At 43.4% G+C, this 21,773-nt stretch overlaps 1 protein-coding gene across 15 annotated transcripts in view; it reads right to left on the reverse strand.

Annotated features, from left to right (window-relative positions):
- Positions 1–21,773, reverse strand: part of MEGF11 (multiple EGF like domains 11) — a 382,208-nt gene that overhangs the window by 61,520 nt on the left and 298,915 nt on the right. For 14 of the 15 annotated variants that reach the window (XR_012154103.1, XR_012154102.1, XM_073304382.2 and 11 more), the window contains 2 exons: positions 9,018–9,164; positions 3,518–3,652 (listed from right to left, as the gene is read on the reverse strand). Coding sequence is in view for 13 of the 15 variants with exons in the window: in XM_073304382.2 (XP_073160483.1) it covers positions 3,518–3,652; positions 9,018–9,164 (282 nt within the window). In the remaining 2 variants the exon portion in view is untranslated. The remainder of the gene's footprint in view (positions 1–3,517; positions 3,653–9,017; positions 9,165–21,773) is intronic. The other variant, XM_073304377.2, reaches the window with a different exon arrangement.

The following is a 21,773-nucleotide window of genomic DNA, read 5'->3' on the forward strand; positions in this document are numbered from 1 at the left end:
CTAGCTATCTACAAGCACAGCCATCACTGTAAGCGAAGTTTTACCATTATGATAAAATCATAAAAAATAACCATGTTTATCAATGGATCACAACAAAAGTCTTAGCTATGCCTGTATGTGCTTTATTAAAAGAGGTATACTACAATTTAAAACAAAGCAAACTATTCCTATAGGTTCACCTAGCGCAGTTTACTCAAGAAGATGGGAAAAAAGCTATGTCTGATTCTTCTCTGCAGTGCAGGCAAAGAAATATAAAAATGAATAGATAGGTATGTCTTTAACCTCCTACAAAATTATAGAAAATCTTTAACATTAAAATTGATGGAAAGCTTTACTCAGTATTTGTCTTATTCTCCACAATGAATGAATTGTTGGGTTCTTATTAGCTGTGCTCCTTGACAAAAACAGATGTCTTTTCAAAACAAGATAAAACACACAGTCCATCTCTGTGAAGAATGTAACAAACAGAACTGGACTTCTATCCTTGTAAATAACAATGATGTCCAAAAAGGCCCTTCTCTGAATTATTCAACTATTTTACCATTTCAACTATTCTCGCTTTCTTATATGCATTCACTGCAGATGACCTCAATCGATTCTGAATGTGAATCAGTTGCAGATTGAAATCCTGAGCTGTGATTCATTTGCTCTTATACAGTATACCATCCTCTACCCTTACCACACAGAAACCTAAGAATGGTGAAGAGGACAATAGCGTATAGTCTAGCTACAGACTTATCTCCAAGAAGGATAAAGCTGACTTTCAAATTATGTACCAAACAGAATAGTCCTCTAAATGAAAAGAGATAAAACTACACGGAACAAAGAAGAAGAAAAAAGTTAGAAAAACCAGCAAGACACAGAAAGAACTGAAAGGCTCTGTCAACCTGTGTTCTGTCCCAATATTCCATTCCATGCTCTATTCCTAGTACTTCAATTCAATATTTTTATTGCATCTTTAAGATGGAAATAGATAGCACCACTTAAATGAGAGCTGAATTTTTTTAAATTAAATAAATTCTCAAAAAGCTGACTTAAAAATGTAGTTGATTTATTCTGCAATACGGAACACTAATGCCTGAGAATAGATTTGTGATACTAATTCTGACGCTGACACAGGCAACGGGCTAGCCATCACACAGGTGAAACTTCAGGTTACAGGAGACAGAGGCTAGCGATGGGGTTGTGAGAGCATCTGCTTGTCTTTCCTCCAGCTCAGACACTAGTATGATGTGCTAGAGGATGTTAACGGAGAAAGAGTAGAAGAACTATTTTGCAAACATGGTTGCTCTTCTTAGGCTTGGAAACCTGGTTATGACCTAATATGACAACTCTCCTTTCCCGTGCTTAGCACCAAACAAACATTTATTATTAGCTTCGAGATATTTTTAAACGCAGCTCTGAAATAAGGACTACTAATGCTTCTATATGCAAGTATTGTACAGATAGAGCAACCCTGATTGTGATGTTAATTAGTCATAAAAGCTCTGAAGTGGGACTAAGAGTCCCACTGAGATGTCAGGTGTGTTCTGGCAGCCGTAATGTATCATCAATCCAATTTGCTACATGATGATGAAAAACATTTATAAAAACAGCTGCTCAGTTGCTTGCTGTTTAGAATTCTAAGCAAAAATTGTGTCAATACATGGAATTTCTGATGTTACAGAGTATACTGTGGGTATATGCTACCATGGAAAAATGCTCTGATAACTGGAAAAGGGTCAATGCAGAGTGATAATATGTGATAAATATAATTCTTCTTTTTAGAAATATAAAGTTACATGATAACTCATTAGGACAAACTGCAACACAACTGGATTTTAATTGGGACATTAATATTTTAAAGTGATTCTGCTGGATAGGTCAACATTTCAAAGTAAATCCAGAAGTACTCAACAGCTCAGCAAAAATAAAATAGAGTTTTCTTAACCAGCTATCAGAGTAACAGCCGTGTTAGTCTGTATTCGCAAAAAGAAAAGGAGTACTTGTGGCACCTTAGAGACTAATCAATTTATTTGAGCATGAGCTTTCGTGAGCTACAGCTCACTTCATCGGATGCATACTGTGGAAACGGCAGAAGACATTATATACACGGAGACCATGAAACAATACCTCCTCCCACCCCACTCTCTTGCTGGTAATAGCTTATCTAAAGTGATCATCAAGTTGGGCCATTTCCAGCACAAATCCAGGGGGGTGGAGGGTGAGAAAACCTGGATTTGTGCTGGAAATGGCCCAACTTGATGATCACTTTAGATAAGCTATTACCAGCAGGAGAGTGGGGTGGGAGGAGGTATTGTTTCATGGTCTCCGTGTATATAATGTCTTCTGCCGTTTCCACAGTATGCATCCGATGAAGTGAGCTGTAGCTCACGAAAGCTCATGCTCAAATAAATTGGTTAGTCTCTAAGGTGCCACAAGTACTCCTTTTCTTAACCAGCTAATTAGCCCAGCTCTACACTTTGAAATTTGGCTAACTTTTCACAAAAAACAGACAAATTCACTGAAGTATGTTTATTCTAATAATCAGCTGGCACGCTGGTTAGCTGAATATAGAGCATAGGGAAAAGAAAACAGTTATATTTAATCTGTGTGTAATATTTTGCATAAGTACTGTCTGTAATTTGTAACTCACTGAAAGGTAATTAAAAAGTGTTAGTTCAATTTTTTACAAGGCCTGCAACTTAACCAGAGCAGTAGCCATTAAGAGTAATCTCTTTTAAATCTATATGTAGAAAATACTCATAGAAGCAGGCAATAAACCAAGTCCAGCACAACATGGCAGTGACTTTGCAGGTGGTGTAGGATACAACTAAGAAATTGAGGCCAACGTTTTCAAACATCGGTGCCTAAATTAGGCAGCTAAATAAGAGTGACTGGATTTGTAAAGGTGCTCAGAGGTCGACTTTAATGGGAGCTGGGGTCACTCTGCACTTCTGAAAAATCAAGCCACTTTTATTTAAGTGCCTCTGGAACAAATTTCCTGCCTCCCTTACTTATGTTCAGTAATACCTGATTTCAATGCCACCATTCACGGAGCCAGGTGCTGTTCACTGCCAAGAAGGGTCGTGTGAATTATCTGGCCCTATATTTAGATTTAAGTACCCAATTTTCAGTACGTTGGTCTTTATATTAACTGATGTGTGCCTCTTATGTTTAAAAAGTGTACTAGAAAGTGTCATCATATCTTTAGGATACACTAGGATTAACAGAAGGAAAATGATATGGTTGAACAGCAGACTTATTTACAGATCGTGTCACATTTTATATGCGCTTAAATGCTGAGCTGCAGAGCTGTTTTATTTATGCATGTCAGAGTACAACATATTTACAAAAAGATGACTAAGTACCCATTTGCATTTTGCCTGTGAAGTAAAACAGTTTCTTGTGATCTAAACTGCTGAGATTGAAAAACAAAGCAGATAACTTGAAAGCAGTCTGAAAGAGTTCTTGCTGCAGAGTCACTTGCATATAAATGTAGGAAAAAGTAGGCATGAGAGTATCTTGGGATCAGTACCTTGGTTGCAGAGTGAGCCAAAGAATCCAGGCAAACAATCACAACGTCCAGTGACATGGTGACAAGGCCCGCTGCTGTGCACACATGGGGGACATGCTTGACTGCAATGATGCCCATAAAAGCCAGGTGAACAAACTAAAGCAAGAACAAGATCAAGTAGTCACTGGAGTTCAGATGTCTTCTCACAGACTTTAAGATCAGAACCTTCTCCCTTAATCCGTTTTATAAGGGCTCTTGGCCTGTCCCATAATATAAGGCAAACAGCTTCATTTAATTTCTAAAAATATCAGATAAAATATATTAGAAATTGCTTTCAGTTACAGTAACTCCTCACTTAAAGTTGTCCTGGTTAACCCTGTTTCGTTGCTGATCAATTAGGGAACTTGCTTGTTTAAAGCTGTGCAATGCTCCCTTATAACGTCGTTTGGCAGCCGCCTGCTTTGTCCACGGCTTGCAGGAAGAGCAGCCCGTTGGAGCGAGCTGGTGGGGGCTTGGAACCAGGGTGGACTGGCAGCCCCTCATCAGCTCCTGCTCCCCTAAGTTCCCTGTGCAGCAGCCACCCAGCAGGCTATCAATTGCCGCAGTTCAGCTGTCCCTCCCCCCAGTGCCGTTCCTGCCCTCTGCCTCAGAGCTGGTCTCCAGAGCCTCCTGCTTGCTGTGTGGGGGGTGGGAGCGAAGAGGGGGGCTAGTGTCAGGGTGTCCCCCTCCCCCCTGCTCCTGCACCCTGCTTACCCCATCTCCGTAGAGCAGGGGGGAAACAACAGGGCTCAGGATAGCTCAGTGGTTTGAGCATTGGCCTGCTAAACCCATGGTTGTGAGTTCAATCCCTGAGGGGGCCATTGAGGGATCTGGGCCAAAAATTGGGCATTGGTCCTGAGCAGGGGGTGGACTAGATGACCTCCTGAGGTCCCTTCCAACCCTGATATTCTATGATTTCTATGATTTGTGTGTGGTGTTGGAGCAGAGGACGGAGGGAGCTTCCTGGCAGCAGCTGCATCTTAGCTTGCTGATTACCTTAAAAAGGCACTGTACTTAAGAGTGGGGTCAGCATACTTAAAGGAGCAATGACAGGTTTCAGAGTAACAGCCGTGTTAGTCTGTATTCACAAAAAGAAAAGAAGTACTTGTGGCACCTTAGAAACTAACCAATTTATTTGAGCATAAGCTTTCGTGAGCTACAGCTCACTTCATTGGATGCATACTGTGGAAAGTGTAGAAGATCTTTTATACACACAAAGCATGAAAAAATACCTCCCCCCACCCCACTCTCCTGCTGGCAATAGCTTATCTAAAGTGATCACTCTCCTTACAATGTGCATGACAATCAAGTTGAGCCATTTCCAGCACAAATCCAGGTCCTCTCAGTCCCCCCACAAACCCACTCTTGCGCTGGCAATAGCCCATCCAAAGTGACCACTCTCCCCACAATGTGCATGACAATCAAGGTGGGCCATCCCCAGCACAAATCCAGGGCCCAACAAGAACGTCTGGGGGGAGGAGGGGAGAAGAGTCAGGAAAAAACAAGGGGAAATCCCCTTGTCTCTTCCCAACCCCTCCCCACCTCCTCAGATGCTCCCGTCAAACCCTGGATCTGTGCTGGAAACGGCCCACCCTGATCACCACACGCACTGCAAGGAGAGTGGTCACTCCAGACAAGCCACCACCAGCAGGAGAGTGGGTCTGGGGTGGGGGCGAGAAAAGCTGGACCCGTGCTGGAAATGGCCCAACCCGATCACCACATACATTGTAAGGAGAAAGAAAAGGAGTACTTCTGGCACCTTAGAGACTAACTTAGTCTCTAAGGTGCCACAAGTACTCCTTTTCTTTCTCCTTACAATATGTATGGTGATCAGGTTGGGCCATTTCCAGCACGGGTCCAGGTTTTCTCGCCCCCACCCCAGACCCACTCTCCTGCTGGTGGTGGCTTGTCTGGAGTGACCACGCTCCTTGCAGTATGTGTGGTGATTGGGGTTGGCCATTTCCAGCACAAATCCAGGGTTTGACAGGAGCGTCTGAGGAGGGGGCAGGGGGGGCAGGAAAAAACAAGGGGAAATCCCCTTGTCTTTTCCTTTGTTTTTTCCTGCCCCCCCTGCCCCCTCCTCAGACATTCTTGTTGGGCCCTGGATTTGTGCTGGAAATGGCCCACCTTGATTGTCATGCACATTGTAGGGAGAGTGGTCACTTTGGATGGGCTATTGCCAGCAGGAGAGTGGGTTTGTGGGGGGACTGAGAGGACCTGGATTTGTGCTGGAAATGGCCCACCTTGATTATCATACACATTGTAAGGAGAGTGATTACTTTAGATAAGCTATTGCCAGCAGGAGAGTGGGGTAGGGGGAGGTATTTTTTCATGCTTTGTGTGTATAAAAGATCTTCTACACTTTCCACAGTATGCATCCGATGAAGTGAGCTGTAGCTCACGAAAGCTCATGCTCAAATAAATTGGTTAGTCTCTAAGGTGCCACAAGTCCTCCTTTTCTTTTTAAAGGAGCAATGCGCATCTCTCTCTCACACACAGGGTGTGTGTGTCTGTCTGCCATGCTGTCTCCCCTCCCTCCATTTGTGCTGCCTTGTAGAGTGTGAGGCTACATTAACAACGAGTTAACCCTTGAGGGCTCAGCCAATTGCTAGTTCATCATTTAGCAGCAAGGCATTCCCTGGGAAATATCCCACGCTCTGACTCCACCACCTCAGCCAAGCTTCACAATCATCATCGCTGTGTATCAGCATTAAATGGTTTGTTTAAAACTTATACTCTGTGTGTGCGTGTGTATATATATTATATATAAAGTCTTTTGTCTGGTGAAAAAAAATTCCCTGGCACCTAACCCCTCCTATTTACATTAATTCTTATGGGGAAATTGGATTCACTTAACATCATTTCGCTTAAAGTCGCATTTTTCAGGAACATAACTACAACGTTAAGTGAGGAGTTACTGTATTTACACCCAGCCACATTAAGTGCCTGATTAGTAAATAAATTAGATGCAGAACACATGCGCAACTGGGCATCTAATTTGTGCATTCAATTGCAGTAGCAGCACCCAACAAAGGCTAACTGTGAAAGTAAAAGGGCAATTATGGTAGCTACATGCAAGATCGCCCCATTTGCATGGGGGCAATCACAAGAGACACCTATATAAATTAGTCAAGACATTACGCGCTTAACTTTTTTAAAACTTAAGTCAAACACACTGTAGGATTTGCACACAAATGAATAAAAACACAATTAGGGCTAAGTGTCTCTTCTAAACCTGCATTGTTGTTCTTAAGCACATGGGTTATGGAAAACCCTGCAACAGGCAGACACACTCAGTTTAAATTGCAGTAAGAAAAACGTAAAATTACATCGTGTTTCCCCTTTTTTACTCATGAGATTCCCCATGGGCTCAGTTTTATAGCCAAATGATGACTTCTCTGCCAGCTCCATAAATTCATTGTGGGATCAAGGTCCTTATGTTACTACAGATTCTGCAGTTGAGGCCTAGCTGATAATTCCGTTGATGAGACGCTAGCCATAAAACAATCCAAATCACTCTCCCAGATGGTTCTGCAAGGCTAACAACTGTCCAATCTTTTTGTCAGTGAAGTTATTCTGAATACACACCAAAAGCAAACCAGCTGAGTAAGAAGGTACCACTTTTGCAAAATTGCCCTTTAAGCCTTGGATTCCATCCCTAACTCTGAATTTCCTGAAGGGGAATGGGGAGGATTCTGAGAACATGCTTAGGGAGGCCAAACCCTCCTGCAGCTGCAGAGCGGTATTCTTTAGGGGCTCCCTGCACTGCACGCCGGAGCCCAGGGAATTGTAGGGTCAGCGTGGGAGAGAGCTGGATCTTCTAGCCATTCCACCACAGAAGGGGGGTTTCAGAAGCTTGTGAGCTACTGCATGAACAGCCATGGACTTCCTCTGTGGCTTGGGGAAGAATTCCTCCTCCCACAAGTACCGAGTGGACCTTGTCAGGGCACAGCCCCATTACTGGAGCTGTGCTCTGGGGACAGGATTTGCCCCTTATGGCCTCCATGCCTTCAGCTGATAAAACTAAGCTGTTTTTCAGCTCAGGAAGGCCAGAAACTATTAACTTCCTTTGCTTTTGCACTCTTAGGGCTTCAAACTTGTAATACAATTTCCTGAAGCTTTGAGTGCCATGTGCCAGTCTTGGAGAGGAGTTTTACAGCTGCACAGATATGCCGAAGCACCCGGAAAGAGGGGATTTTAATGAAAATGCTTATAGGCCATTAACTCCAGCAGTGCCAGAGGTCATCACTGTAAGGGCTTTAAATAAAAACTGGCGGCTACAAATCATTTTTAGAGATGAGTGTGTGCTGGAGGCAAGTGTTGCCTGTAAAATCAGAGGGGGCATGTGATTTGGGGTTGGACAGTGGGCGTGAAGGGGTGCTGCAGTAAACAATTAATAAAGGTGAATGCATCTCTCTTTAGACAGCAAGAAAGTGGTGTGTGGCCTCCACATACATCTGAAGAGGTACTAAGTGTCAAATGTGGGGTAGAGGGGAAGAGAAGTGGCTTTCTAGATAAGGCAAATGAAAAGATTTTATCTCCTTGGCACATTTTGGTATGCAGCAGGAGACTGCAGCTATTCCAGGTTGGTATCTAGCCTACTGTGTTTCTTTTTCTAGAGTGCAGGATCTTGAAACTAACTTCGGCATTGAGACAATGTTGCCACATTATTTTGATAGCCAATGACGAGCCACTCTTCAGTATGCAACAGGCCCAATCTGACCCCCATTTATCATTGTGCTGAACGGACTGTGATCTCTACTTCCAGAGTCTGTTACATTTGCGCACTGGACCTCACGTGACACTCGGGCACAATAATAAAAATAAGCATAAAAGGCTCCTCCCTCTCTCCCATTTCTGTTTGTGCACAGCCTGTACTCTTTCACTGAATCCCAATATAGAGCATCCTACAGTTGCCCTGGCGCAACATTTAATTCCTTTCTGCCCCAAACCTTCCTGAGTTCTGCACCCACAGAGGTTGCTCCTTTCCAGCAATAAATGTCCCCTTCCTACTGGCTACGGAATGCCAGATAAAGCATTGTAAAGTGGTGACTGCTGCTCCCTTTCTCCCCCCTGCCCCCAATTGAGACTATGTCAATGAGGCTCTTGAGAAGGACAATGGGGGACTGGCTATTAGGGCTGTGCATTCAGGTTCTGCCTACATCTAAACAACTTATTAAACAAGAATATCTTGCGCTGTGGATTCCTTTTTTATTCTCTAGACCCATTTTGGAGCCAAAATAATGCAAAATCTGGAATTCTCTCAAGAGCTCCGCCCTCCAGGAACTGAATGACCATGTTACAATCATTCTTGTGGCCTGGGCAGTCCCTAATGGGCAAATGGATACATGAGGCAGGAGCACACTGGTACGAGAGCTCTTCCCCTCATTATCAGAGGCCTTTTCTGGGCCTCTCTTTCTTCCTCTTTAGCTTTGCTTCGCTCCGGAAGTGCCTCTCCCACCGCAGAAATGGTAAGCCTTACTTCTCTGGCACATGAGTCCTCTATATCCTGGCGCACACTCGCAAGTCCCATCCTCCGGCGAACAGGATCCCTCGTTCTCACAGTGACAAGAGATGGAGCAGTTTGGTCCCCAGCGGCCCTGTGCGCATACGTTATCACAATGGATGCCTACAGAATGCAAATGCACACATTAGCTTTCCGCACCGCTCGTTCCATTCGCTGACAAACCAGATGCTTGGGTAGGCTGTTAACTTATAGGGCATTAGAGCAAGCAAAGGAGCCTGGCTAGAAAATAGCTATTCTGCTACCTGCCTGATAGGTTGAAGGTTCAAAATGCACAACGGTGAATCCTGCAAGTTGCTGAAGGCCTCCAGCACAGGGCTCAACGCCACGCAGGCTTGAGCCTTATGGGTGTATCTACACTGCAGCCCCGGAGCAAGCCGCCCAGCCCAGGTCGACGGATTCATACTTGCGGAGCTTGAGCAAGAACACTAAAAATAGCAGCGTGGACGGGGCAGCCTGGGCTCTCTGGAGAGCCCGAGTCGCAACCCAAGACACAATGTCCATCCACATTCATATTTTTAGCATGTTAGGTCGAGGTCCATAAGGGCAAGTCTGTCTGTCCAGGCTGGAGCCTCCCTCCCAGCTGCAGTGTAGACATACCTTAATCATCTTCAGTGGGATCAAGGACTAACAATTTTTAAAGATCACCAAGTGTCTGAAATAATAGGTCTTGAAATAACGAGTCAGTTGAAATCTGGTCACAAAACCATTGCTGTGAAATGGAAAACTGAAAAAGAAAAACTAATCAGAACGTCATGAAAATACTTTAGTTCTAAAATTCCCCACTGTACTTAGATTCAGTTATATCCGGTAGATTTGTCGTTTTCTGTTCTAAACCGCTGTATAGTCTCTGTGTTATTGCACCATTGCCATATTTCACCCCAGAGCCTGTGTTTTCAGCAGAGGGTTTGTATGTTAATACGTTAATGTCCTCATCCTGCAGGCAACAATATGTGGGCAGGAGTCTGTCAGCACACAATTTGACATGTAAACAAGTGGAGACTCAGAATCGCAAGTTCAACCTCAAATTACTCCCAAGGAAAATGTTTGACATTTATTCTTATAACAATCCAAGCTTCAAAGGTGCAGAAAAACCCTGCCAGGGGACTTAAAAGCTGCATTTCTCTAGTATTGTTTTCACTGGTGACATTTAAATACAAGCTTGTGCTACGTCTCTGTAGACACCTGAATCAAACTAACTAAGGACTTGACCCTGCAAACCCTTACCCACACGAGGAGCCCTTACTCATGCAAGTAGGCCCACTGAGATCAACTTGGACCCATTACTGAGATCAACAGAACTACCTGCATGATTAAATGCTCCTCAGGTGAGTAAAAGTTTGCTAGATCGGGAGCTGAGACATAAAGAGCTGCCAGCAGCAGGAAGTGGTATTAGCTTTGGCACATTGTAGATATTGATATAAAAAATACCTATTGGCTTAAAAATTCTCCTAACAGCATTACCACACCAGGTGCTTTACAACTGCTGCACCAAGATTTGATGGTGTACATGTGGCCCAGCAACTTTTTCAACATGAAGAAGTTCTTTATCATTCATGCACATGTTCCCACTGCATAATGGGATAAATGCAGACAAAGATGCTGAAAGATCCAGCCTCAGCCAGAGGCTGGATTAGTGCACTACTGAGGATAAATACAATCCAAGTAATTTCCTACACCTCTGATATCTTCATCTGGATGCTACAGGTAATGTACTGTATTTCTGAAGTTGTAATCTGTACCGTCACCAAATGTTGAGGATTATTAAATCAGCTAAAAGTAATTATAAACACACTTACTGTGCAATTTCAAGTTCCTTTTATAAACCTCTGAAGTAAATACACTGAGAAATAGCACAGAACCAAAATTTCCTGTTTCTGAAGATTAATCACATGATTGAGGAACCTTCCTTGAAAATCTTAACTAAGGCCAGCAGGGGTGGAAAGTTAAAAGTTCAGTTTAAAAAGGGATTTCTAATAATACATACTCAGAGCTTTATTTAAAGAGCCACAACCAAGGCTGTACAACTTAAAAAAAACCCCACCAAAACAAATTAAGATTCAAGAAAACCCATAATAAAAACTCCCCCTCTTAACATTTCAGTACACAAACCCAAACAAAAAGGATTCAATAGAAAGACAAGGGACTAGAAGAACAGGGGAATTTATGTGAGCTAAGTAATACAAGGGAAAGCTGCCATCATAACAAACATATCTCTGAAATAAAAGAAATCTTTTGGCTTGTTTAGGTTAGAGAGAGAGAGAGAGACAAAGAGGAGTGAGTATATAATGTAGTATAAATAACTTGGATTTATGCAGGAAATAGCCCAGCTTAATTGTCATGCACATTGTGTAAAGAGTTATCACTTTGGATGGGCTATCACCAGCAGGAGAGTGAATTTGTGTGGGGGGGTGGAGGGTGAGAAAACCTGGATTTGTGCTGGAAATCACTTTAGATAAACTATTACCAGCAGGACAGTGGGGTGGGAATAGGTATTGTTTCATATTCTCTGTGTATATATAAAGCCTGCTGCAGTTTCCACGATATGCATCTGAAGAAGTGAGCTGTAGCTCACGAAAGCTTATGCTCTAATAAATTGGTTAGTCTCTAAGGTGCCACAAGTCCTCCTTTTCTTTTTGCGAATACAGACTAACACGGCTGTTACTCTGAAACCTGTCATTAATAAAATAAAGAATACATTTTATATTTCCACACACTATACATGCTTATTATTTATACTTTTAAATGCCCTCATTTGAACTCCCAGAATTAAACCCAAGACATACATTTTAGAAGGATGGTACCTTTTCCTCCAGACTGCAGTATTAAAAATACAATTCCCCTCCTGTGGAGGGGCTATTTATAAATGGAGACAATTAAGCAGCATTATTTCTGGTCTCTTTTCCCAGAGTTTGAGAAAGAATGACATTGACTCCTCTGCTTTAAAAGTAGATGAATTAGAATGCCGTAGATATTCTTTGCAGCAGAAAAGACTCTGCGTAAGTAATGAATGATGAGGGATGTCTTCTCCTTCCTAACTGAGGCAATGAGTCATTGCGAGGCTGATTGTTCTAACAAAATGCAGAAGGGGGGGAAAACACCCTTTGTAGAAGACAAATTTCACACATTACACCTCTTATTTATTAATATTCAAATTTGAATATTAATTGAAAAGATGCTGCAATACCTTTTAACAGAACCCCCTTTGTATTATTTCCAAATTAATTCCTCTGGAAGACTTCTCTTTTTTGAGGCTCAAAAATAACACCCACCTCGCATTGCAAGGAAAAACAAGTAGTTTAATTTGCACCTGGGCATGTGCATTGTATGGAATTTTGCTGAAGCAGCACCTTAGTTTACACTTCCCTAATTTGACAATAGATTTGGGTTGAGTATATCACACCCAGCTACTTTACAATCAGAGTTACTGGAGCTTGAAGCTTCCTTAATGTAAAACTTGAATCTTAGAAATTTGCAGATGAACCTCTTTGATAAGCAATTAGTGTTCAATATGTAATTCCCAGAAATATATAAAAAATGCTGAATTTCACACATTTCAGCATAATTTCAACCTGCATCCAAAGGTTCGTGATTTATGAACAAGTGCCGCATTTCACATGTGTTATGCACAAATTAGGAAGATAACTACCATAAGAATACATTCGCAAAGCTGCAGGAGGCAGTTCTGCTCATAAACCCCATTTCCTGAACGCTGGGAAATGGCTTCCTGCACCAGGTTCTTGTTGCAATTGCTGATGTGAGAGTGATTACTCTTCCCTGGTAGCACACCAAGACCTTCTCAAACAATGATTTGGGGATAGATACTGAGTGAAATTCATGGTCACTTACATAAAGCCAGAGTATGTGAGCAAAAGACTTAGGTGCTGGGGGCCAAGGCAAGATTCTTGATCTCAGCCCTTAAACCAGCTTGCAAATTGGAGTACTGGCCACGGTCCCCTCTATGCCATTGAGGTATGGGAGTATTTAGGGTCACTGGATCTGCATAGTCAATGATCCCAATGCCTGTTGCCATGGTTACAATGAGCCAGCTCAAATGCATTTGTGGTCTTGTATGGCTACTCTCCCAGTGGCTAGCCCCAAACACATACACCACATGGCCTAAGTGGTACAGAGAGCCTTGCATAATCGTTTACACTCAATAAACAAACCCTTCTCAACAGACATGGAGCCAAGCATGTGAAATGCTGATTTTTAGTTTCTATTATTTTAAAAGGGCATCCGGAAAGAATTTATTCTTAGCATAAAAGGCAAGCATGACCGCCCTCATATGAAGCAGCCCCAGGGTGGTTATGTGCTACGCAGTCTCCCCCCAGGGTTCCGTCAGGGCACCTTAATTCTAACTGGCAAAACACCTGCTGATTTGCATTTCATCGGTGCTTGGTCCATCGTGAGCCCAGGCATGGGTGAGATGGGGAACATACTCCTTAGGCAGCTATCATAAATATAAAGGGAAGGGTAATCACCTTTAAAATCCCTCCTGGCCAGGGGAAAAATCCTTTCACCTGTAAAGGGTTAAGAAGCTAAAGTTAACCTCGCTGGCACCTGACCAAAATGACCAATGAGGAGACAAGATACTTTCAAAAGCTGGGAGGAGGGAGAAAAACAAAGGGTCTGTGTCTGTCTGTGTGATGCTTTTGCCGGGGACAGAAAAGGAATGGAGTCTTAGAACTTAGTAAGTAATCTAGCTAGGTATGTGTTAGATTATGATTTCTTTAAATGGCTGAGAAAATAGCTGTGCTGAATAGAATGAATATTCCTGTCTGTGTGTCTTTTTTGTAACTTAGGGTTTTGCCTAGAGGGATTCTCTATGTTTTGAATCTAATTACCCTGTAAGGTATCTACCATCCTGATTTTACAGAGGTGATTCTTTTTACTTTTTCTTCTATTAAAATGTTTCTTTTCAAGAACTGAATACTTTTTTCATTGTTCTAAGATCCAAGGGTTTGGGTCTGTGGTCACCTATGCAAATTGGTGAGGATTTTTACCAAACCTTCCCCAGGAAGTGGGGTGTAAGGGTTGGGAGGATTTTGGGGGGAAAGACATTTCCAAATGATGCTTTCCTAATAAAAATAAACCCAGATAAAAATGTTTGGTGGTGGCAGTGGAAGTCCAAGGGCAAAGGTTAAAATAGTTTGTACCTTGGGGAAGTTTTAACCTAAGCTGGTAAAAGTAAGCTTAGGAGGTTTTCATGCAGGTCCCCACAACTGTACCCTAGAGTTCAGAGTGGGGAAGGAACCTTGACAGCAGCGCAATGAGTCTCACTCTGCAATTGTGAGAATTTGAACACAGGTCTCAAAAAGGGAACGGTTAATGCCTTTAACCATGGCACTAATTCAGCATTAACCCTCTGGTGCCAATGCTTCCTCTGGGAAAGGAACTTTCACTGAAAAGCTGGGACTCGTGCTCATGAAAAAGAAAAACCGGTTACTCACCATCTCGTAAGTGCTGTTCTTCAATATGTGTTGCTCATCATCCATTCCAACTAGGTGTGTGTGTGCTGCGTGCACGGTTGCCGGAAAGTTTTTCTCCTAGCAGCACCTTGCAGACCTGGCACCTCCTCAGTTCCTTCTTGCCGGCTACTCTGACAGAGAGGAGGTGGGTGGGTTTGGAAAGGAGAATGAGCAACACACCTAGACAATCAACAGTCACGAGAAGGTAAGTAACTGGTTTTTCTTCTTCGAGTACTTGCTCATATGGATTCTAAATAGGTGACTCCTTACCTAGGCAGTGGAGTTGGAATTATGAAATCGCTGACTGGAGCACCACTCTGCCGAATGCTGCGATCGTCTCTGGCCTGCTGTAATGAGAGGTGAATGTATGAACCAAAGGGCCATGTTGCCACCCTGCAGATTTCTTGAATTGGGACCTGGGCTAGGAACGCCACCGAGGAGGCCTGCACCCTTGTGCAATGCGCCGCAACTGCTGGTGTCAACTATGGGGTCCTCAGGCTCAACCACATCCTCCACGTTGCAGGTGATCCTGTGTAGCAGGTCCTGATGAGCCCGGCTATCAACAGGTGGGGTGGTCCAGAGGCAGAAGATCCTGTCACTGCTTCGCCAGGTGATGAAGACGACAAAGCCAGAGGCGGCTCCGTGCCCGCCTGGCCTTCCGGCTCCCTGTTGTCGTTCCGATCGGCCCCGTGGCTCTCGGTGTCGACTGCAGTCTCGATGCCCGGCACAGGTGCAGAAGCCGGATCCTGCAGAGCACTGCAAGCCGACATGGTCTCGGAACCCCAAGGTGTAGGACGGTCCCTGGCTGGCGGGGGCGCGCATCCCTCAGAGGCCCCCGATTGCGGGCCCCTGGAGAAAGAGCCCTGGGCCTGGTGGTAGGCCCATGGGTCCAAAAGGGCCATTTTGCGGGCAGCTGCCGCGGCACTATACTAGTGTGCTGCCTGTTCAAATGGTAGCGGCTGCACCTCGAATAGCAGGAGTCAGCCTCTGAGTCCGATGACCTGGACCTGGACCTAGGTGACTATGGGGCAGCCGAGCGGTACTGCGCTGGGGAGTGGTGCCGCTCATCTGGTACCGGGGACCCCCATCTCGAGGCCGGTGTGAGGGAGCAGTGTCGCAATGGCGGTGGCGGGGAGTAGTGCCGTGGGGACTGGTGCCATGGAGAGCGGCGCCTCGGGGATGGTGAGCGCCTCATCCTGGCGGGGTTGCCTCTGGACAGTGCCGTTCGCTGCAGTGCCAGAGGCCTGTCCCTGCCAGCTGGGGACTGAGAAGCCACCATGGCAATCAGATCCCTCACAGCCTCAAAAGTGTCTGGGGTAGAGGGAAGTTCCAACTCCTCCACCTGGCACTCTTGATCAGGAGAGTCGAATGGTCCTGGACTCAACCGTCCCCCTTGTGGGGCCGAAGTTGACAGTGCTGGCTTCTGTAAAATTGGCACCGGGTGCTCCTGGGTCTGACGCACTCCAGGCCTGGCATCCGGCCCGGTTACCCTGGGCCGCTTATGCGGCACCGGGGAGTGGAAGTGGTGCCGCATGGACCCGACTGTCTTCAGTGCTGGGGAGCGTCAATGCCAAGGGTCTCAGAGAAGCACAAGGGGGGATGTCTGGCACAGGTATATGGCCAAGGAAATGAAAACATGTCTGAGAAAACACCAAAAGGAGGTGTATGGAGAGCAATGGAGGCTCTCTCACCCTTTGGAGTGGTGCTGGTTAGTGAAGGTTAAAGAGGATTCTTATGCCCATTTAAAAAACAGTTCTGGGGGTCAGAATCTCAGCTGTGTATATCTGTATCTGAAATTCAGTGGAGGTACATTGATTACACCAGCCCTTTGTATTAGAGATTGGGAGTTGAGCCATGAAAATTCCACCCACCATCAGCAAAATTCCATGACTATCAGCAAAAGGAACAAGGACGGGGGAGAAAGAACAGCAGAGGGGAACTGGTGTTCATGGCATCAAAAGAAGGGTTAATTTACATAATGCTTCCTGTGCTGGCCAGGACATCATGCTCTCTGAGCCAATGGAAGTCTTAGCCTTTGAGTGCTGCTTGTATCTGGATCCTCCTGAAGGGTTCTGGTGGGTGGAATTTATCTAGAGCTGGACAGAAGCAGAATTCTCTCTCTCACTCCAGACTGCTCATGCTCAGTGGTTGTATCTTTCGCTCTTAAAGAAGCCTGCTGTTGTTTTTTTACCTTGCCTCCAGACGAACAAGGAGGAGAGAAAAAGCGGACAGAATAAATGAGAGCCAGTGTCCTGTTTTTGCCAATCTATCGACTTGACATTAGCTTCTGCAGCAGGATCCATGGACTGCACAGAGTAATTATTTTCCAGGGATGATAAATTATAGGAGGTAGGCTTTTTCCTATGTACTTTAACTATATATCTATTGATGTACAACTGTAATTATTTCTCTGAATGAGGTCTTCAACTTTTTTTCAATAATCACAATCCAAAGACAGATGCAACGTGAATTAGCAATGACAGGCGTGATTTCCATAGACATTTTGGATCCAACACAAACATTTCACTCTCTTCCACCTGTCTCTCAGTATGATATGATGTCATAATAATCTCTCATCCTTGGCATTTAAATAGCTTTGGAAAGAACTGCTTTTCTATGAACAAACAGGCATCAAATTTGTGCAGGAAATATGGCAGAGGCCTGAAGTTTGGTGTTTCACGCCTGACTTTCTGGGTTGCCAGCCGACCTTTATTTCCAGCAGTAAAATCTTAATGCTAGTTTGTTGACACACCTTGAAACCCCAGTAATACCCACTTTAAAAGACTGGTAGATGTCCTAATGACCACAGGCTGAAAGACTGCTTTAGACATGTATTTATCTGCTGACTTTGGGCCAGATAGCGCCTTGAGCTCCAGTGGGAAATGTGCCTTCACAAGACGCAGTCCCGCCCATCTTTACCATGTGGGGCAACCGGCTTGCTGCACCATGCTTAGGAAGCAGCTGTGTGCCCCAATAGCTGGCACCCAGTTTCACATCAGGGAGCTGTCTTGGGCACTCGGGCACCCAAAAACTCAGTCTAAGTCCTCACCCCATGAAGCCCACTGAACTGGAACTCTCCTACTGACTTCAGTGGACGTTGAAACAGGCCCTTAGGCCCAGATTTTTAAAGGTATCTAGGCATTGCTCCACTCAGTGTTGCAACACCCAACTGATTTAGAAGCCTACAGCCCACCCACTTTCAAGTTGCTTTTGGAAATGAGACTTAGGCTCCTAAGTCAGCTGGATGTTGCAAGGCTGAGCGGACCAACACCCACATACATTTAAAAATCTGGGCCTCAGTCTCTAGGTGCCAGTGTTTGCTGCTAAGTGTAGAACCAGGCACCTAAGCAACGGTGCTCAGGTTTGCTCAATAGCTTGGCGTGTGAAGTTCTGCAATGACTAAGTTATGCTTTTTGCCATGCTCTTGACTTCACTGGGACAGCAAAAGGAAGTCAGAGTGCAATTAGCCCAATGTGTTTAACTTACAAGTCGATGCCATCAAGATCAGAACAGGAAAGGGTTTCACCAAAATCCGAGAACGCTAATTTTCTGATAAATAACAATAAAAGCAAATGTCTCAGATAATCTAAAATAATCTCCTTATCCTTCCCTCTTCTCCTCCCATTGTTCATTTAATACTGCTATACTCTTGTCTTATCTATACATCTGTTTTGTATTACAGATTGGATCGGCATGCTTTGCTATGTATGGAATATGTTGCTGCCTCAGTCTGCATTAGGTAAAGGAAAATTCAATAAGAACACTAGACAGAACTGTGTCCGATTAGTGCAGTACCATCCATTCAGAAGGGATTATGGTAGCACATAAACAGGATGGTGTAAAGAATTCTTGATGCTTTCCTTTTTTTCCCACATCTCTCTGTTATTCCAGTTTCTAGACTTGCCTTGGGTGGCTGACTCAGATCTAATCAGAAACACCAGAGGAAAATTCAAAAGGACAAAATTGTTAGCTACTGGAACTCCGGAGAACCAGAAAATTCTGTTTGTGAAGAGCAGCAAATAGAAATAAATAAAACGGGATCTCCCTTAAAGTTAAAGGAAAACACTAGCAATTGACAACCACTCGTGAAGTCTGCAAAGTAGAAGCAATTTTTGTTTTTTACACAGTGAAACTATTCTGCCGAGGAAACAGCCGTCACATTCTTTGTGAGTCTTCAAAGAGCAATTCTAGCCAAGAAGCCATCCTAAGCACTAAGTTGTGGAACCGACACTCATGCTGCTGAGCATTTACTCAGGTGAGTAGCCCCACTGAAGTCAATGGGGCTACTCATGTGAGTTACAGCTCATCAGTCAGAGCGATAGCTCCATAGCCTGGCACTAAATGATGAAATACAAGGTTTGCCCCAGCAGCCAGTGAAAGATTAAATTGTCGTTTCTCTCATCAATGCATGGGGGATATAAACACCCATTACTGTAAGTGTTTTTCTGAATGTATTACATTTAGAGCCTACTGCACCTCTATGGAGTACCACTCCGACCACCATTTTTGTTTATCTATAGAACAGTTCAGACATAAAGCATGGAAACCAGGGAATTTGTACAATTAAAAACTTTTAAGGTTTTCTTGTTTAGGCAACAGCTTTAACCCACAGGAAATGGGACAATCCAGGACGCTTTCTGCCTTAAGGATTGGCCAGTTTCCAGGATTATGAGATACTCTCTGGGGATCACTACGGAGGAGGGAGAGATTATGGCCACCAGGGAGAAAGGATGATGAGGGGAGGGGGGTTCTGGGGGGAGTCAATTTCAGCCCATTCCTTTCAATACCCTTCCTTTCTACCTCACCCCATGCTCTTGACATGATTCCTGGCCAGGGAGCAGCAGGAATGAAATGGGGGCAGAACCAAGCTATCCATCAGCTGGCAAGGGAAGGGCTTTTTAAAGGTAGAAATTTAAACGGTTGTCCAGTCCTTTTATTGATTAATCCCTACAATAACTCATGACCTGGGAAGATCATTGGCAGGATCTCAGGCTACTAGTAGAGCTGGGGAAATGATTTATACTGAATAACGTTGAGTAAATTTCAATCTTCTCTTTTTTTGGCGGTAGAAAACAGATATTTTATGTTTTTCAAAGTTCTTCATCAAAAACGTACATGGAAATTTTCAGCCTGCTCGTTGTTTTTCAAATTGTTTCCATTCCTTCCAAAACACAGCACTCTGACGTTCAGTATTTAAGGCCCTATACAGTTCATAACTGATTTTCACTATTATTCACGCAGATCTACTTAGAGAATAACTTACCATACACGTATTCAAGCTTGTATTTAACATGCATCTGTGTTTGTTAAGTGAAAATAGCTGCACATATCTAGTGCCAAGTTCAACTTTTTGGCCAAACCCTCGGCTGCGTTAAAGTCAGCATAGTTCCAATGAAACCAATGGAGCTACATCTACTTACACCAGATCAGACTCTGACTACATATGAAACCAAAAGGAATTAAAATAGTTCTAAATTATGTTCATACTTTCCCTATTTACGGCCCTGATCCTTCACAGCTTACCTTTGAGCACAAGTGTAGTCTCATTACAGTCAATATACACCATCTTCTTGTACTTGGATCTTGCTCCCACTGAGGTATGAAAACTGGATTGTGCCCTAACTTTGGTTCAGATTTGGTTTAACACAAACACAACTAAGTCTGCTTTAGATGAGACTCTGGGTCCCCCCAGATATCGGTCAAGGAATGCCACTTCCATAATTAATAGCGGGACATCAATGAAATCTTTGATATAACTTCATAATTCATATTTTTGAAAATCTGCCTTGTACCAGCAAGAACCATACTTAAAGGGTCCAATCAAAGGGAGAATGTTTAAGCATAGAATGACATTAAAATCTTATCAACTCACTTGAAATTAAGTCAATGAAAAATTAAAGCTAATTTCTAATAGGCCTATGTTACATTTATAGACTGAAGGGCACTTGTGGAAACTCAGAGTAACCACATACCTTTTCAGATGGAAATGATTTTTACATTTGAAAGGCACAGGCCAGAGGAGAGAGAGAATAAAATAACTCCTGAAATTTCTAGTTTTCCCATCTGTTTAAATCTAATATAAGGATACAGAATAATCACAAAAATAAATGATTAATTTAAAAATCTGGGATAAGACTGCCAAGAATGATAAAGTTTAAAATATGGCTTGTAAAATCGTATTAGACATCTAGAAATTGTATGTTTAATAGGAATTTGCTGTTGCTTCATTCTAATATTTTATGCTTAGTATCACAAATAGAGAAAGTGTGAAAGTCTGATTAAAAGAAAAAGGCTTATTTGTATCACAACATAATGCACTTTGAAGTGCTGTGTATCAACCTACTATTTATTTATTTGGTATAAGCAATCCGTCACGCCAAACCACAGCGTTCTTATCAACGATGTTCAAGGCGTGAGGACTTCCAGGAAGTGGAGTTAGTTTGCAGTCCTCAACAATGTGCGTCATGGTTTGTGGTGCCCACACCAACACAGTAGCCTGTCTCGAATGCCACTGAAATTCCTCTGCAGCACAAATTCCATGTCCAGTATGAAACTGGTTCAGATGGCTCCATTGCCTTCGCGGTTAATCAAACCCGGGTTGATGTTGAGTGAGGTCCGAGACAAGATACTTATTTGTCACTTTCTCTGCGGATCATGAAGCTCACCGCGTGTGCTTTACTGTAAATCCTTCACCCGGTAAACTTATCCACAATGGGTGCTCTGAGGGCAGACAACTATGTCATAGATTAAACAAGTTTTTAATTAATAGTCAATGTGGACATATCACGCAGTTTTGTCACAAGCTTTGATACGCTTTCCTCTCTGTGAACACTGGGCAAAGGAATATTGCAGAGAACTAGCAACCATGGTAGAGGAGTAGATTTAAGTGTTCCTGAAATAATACGTATCAAACTACGTAAAAACCTATTGTAGTTCCTTTAAAATGCACTACTTCTAGATTTTCTCCTGGTTTTAAATGCATAGGGCCAGAGTCTACTGTCAGTTATGCAAGTGTAAACCTGGAGTATCTCCACTGATGACAATAAAATTATTCCAGTTTACACCAGGGTAACTGAGGGCAAAATCTGACCCTGATATTATAAACCAAATATTGCAACAAATGGGGGACGTATCATGTTAAAATAAACATTCATTTTTATGGCATTTTATATTTTTTTTAAATGGAAAGTCTCTCTCTTTCCTCCTTCCTTGCAAAGTGTATCATCTTCTCACAAAGAGCCCA

Source organism: Lepidochelys kempii, chromosome 10 (assembly GCF_965140285.1).
Source record: "Lepidochelys kempii isolate rLepKem1 chromosome 10, rLepKem1.hap1, whole genome shotgun sequence".
NCBI lineage: Eukaryota > Metazoa > Chordata > Testudines > Cheloniidae > Lepidochelys > Lepidochelys kempii.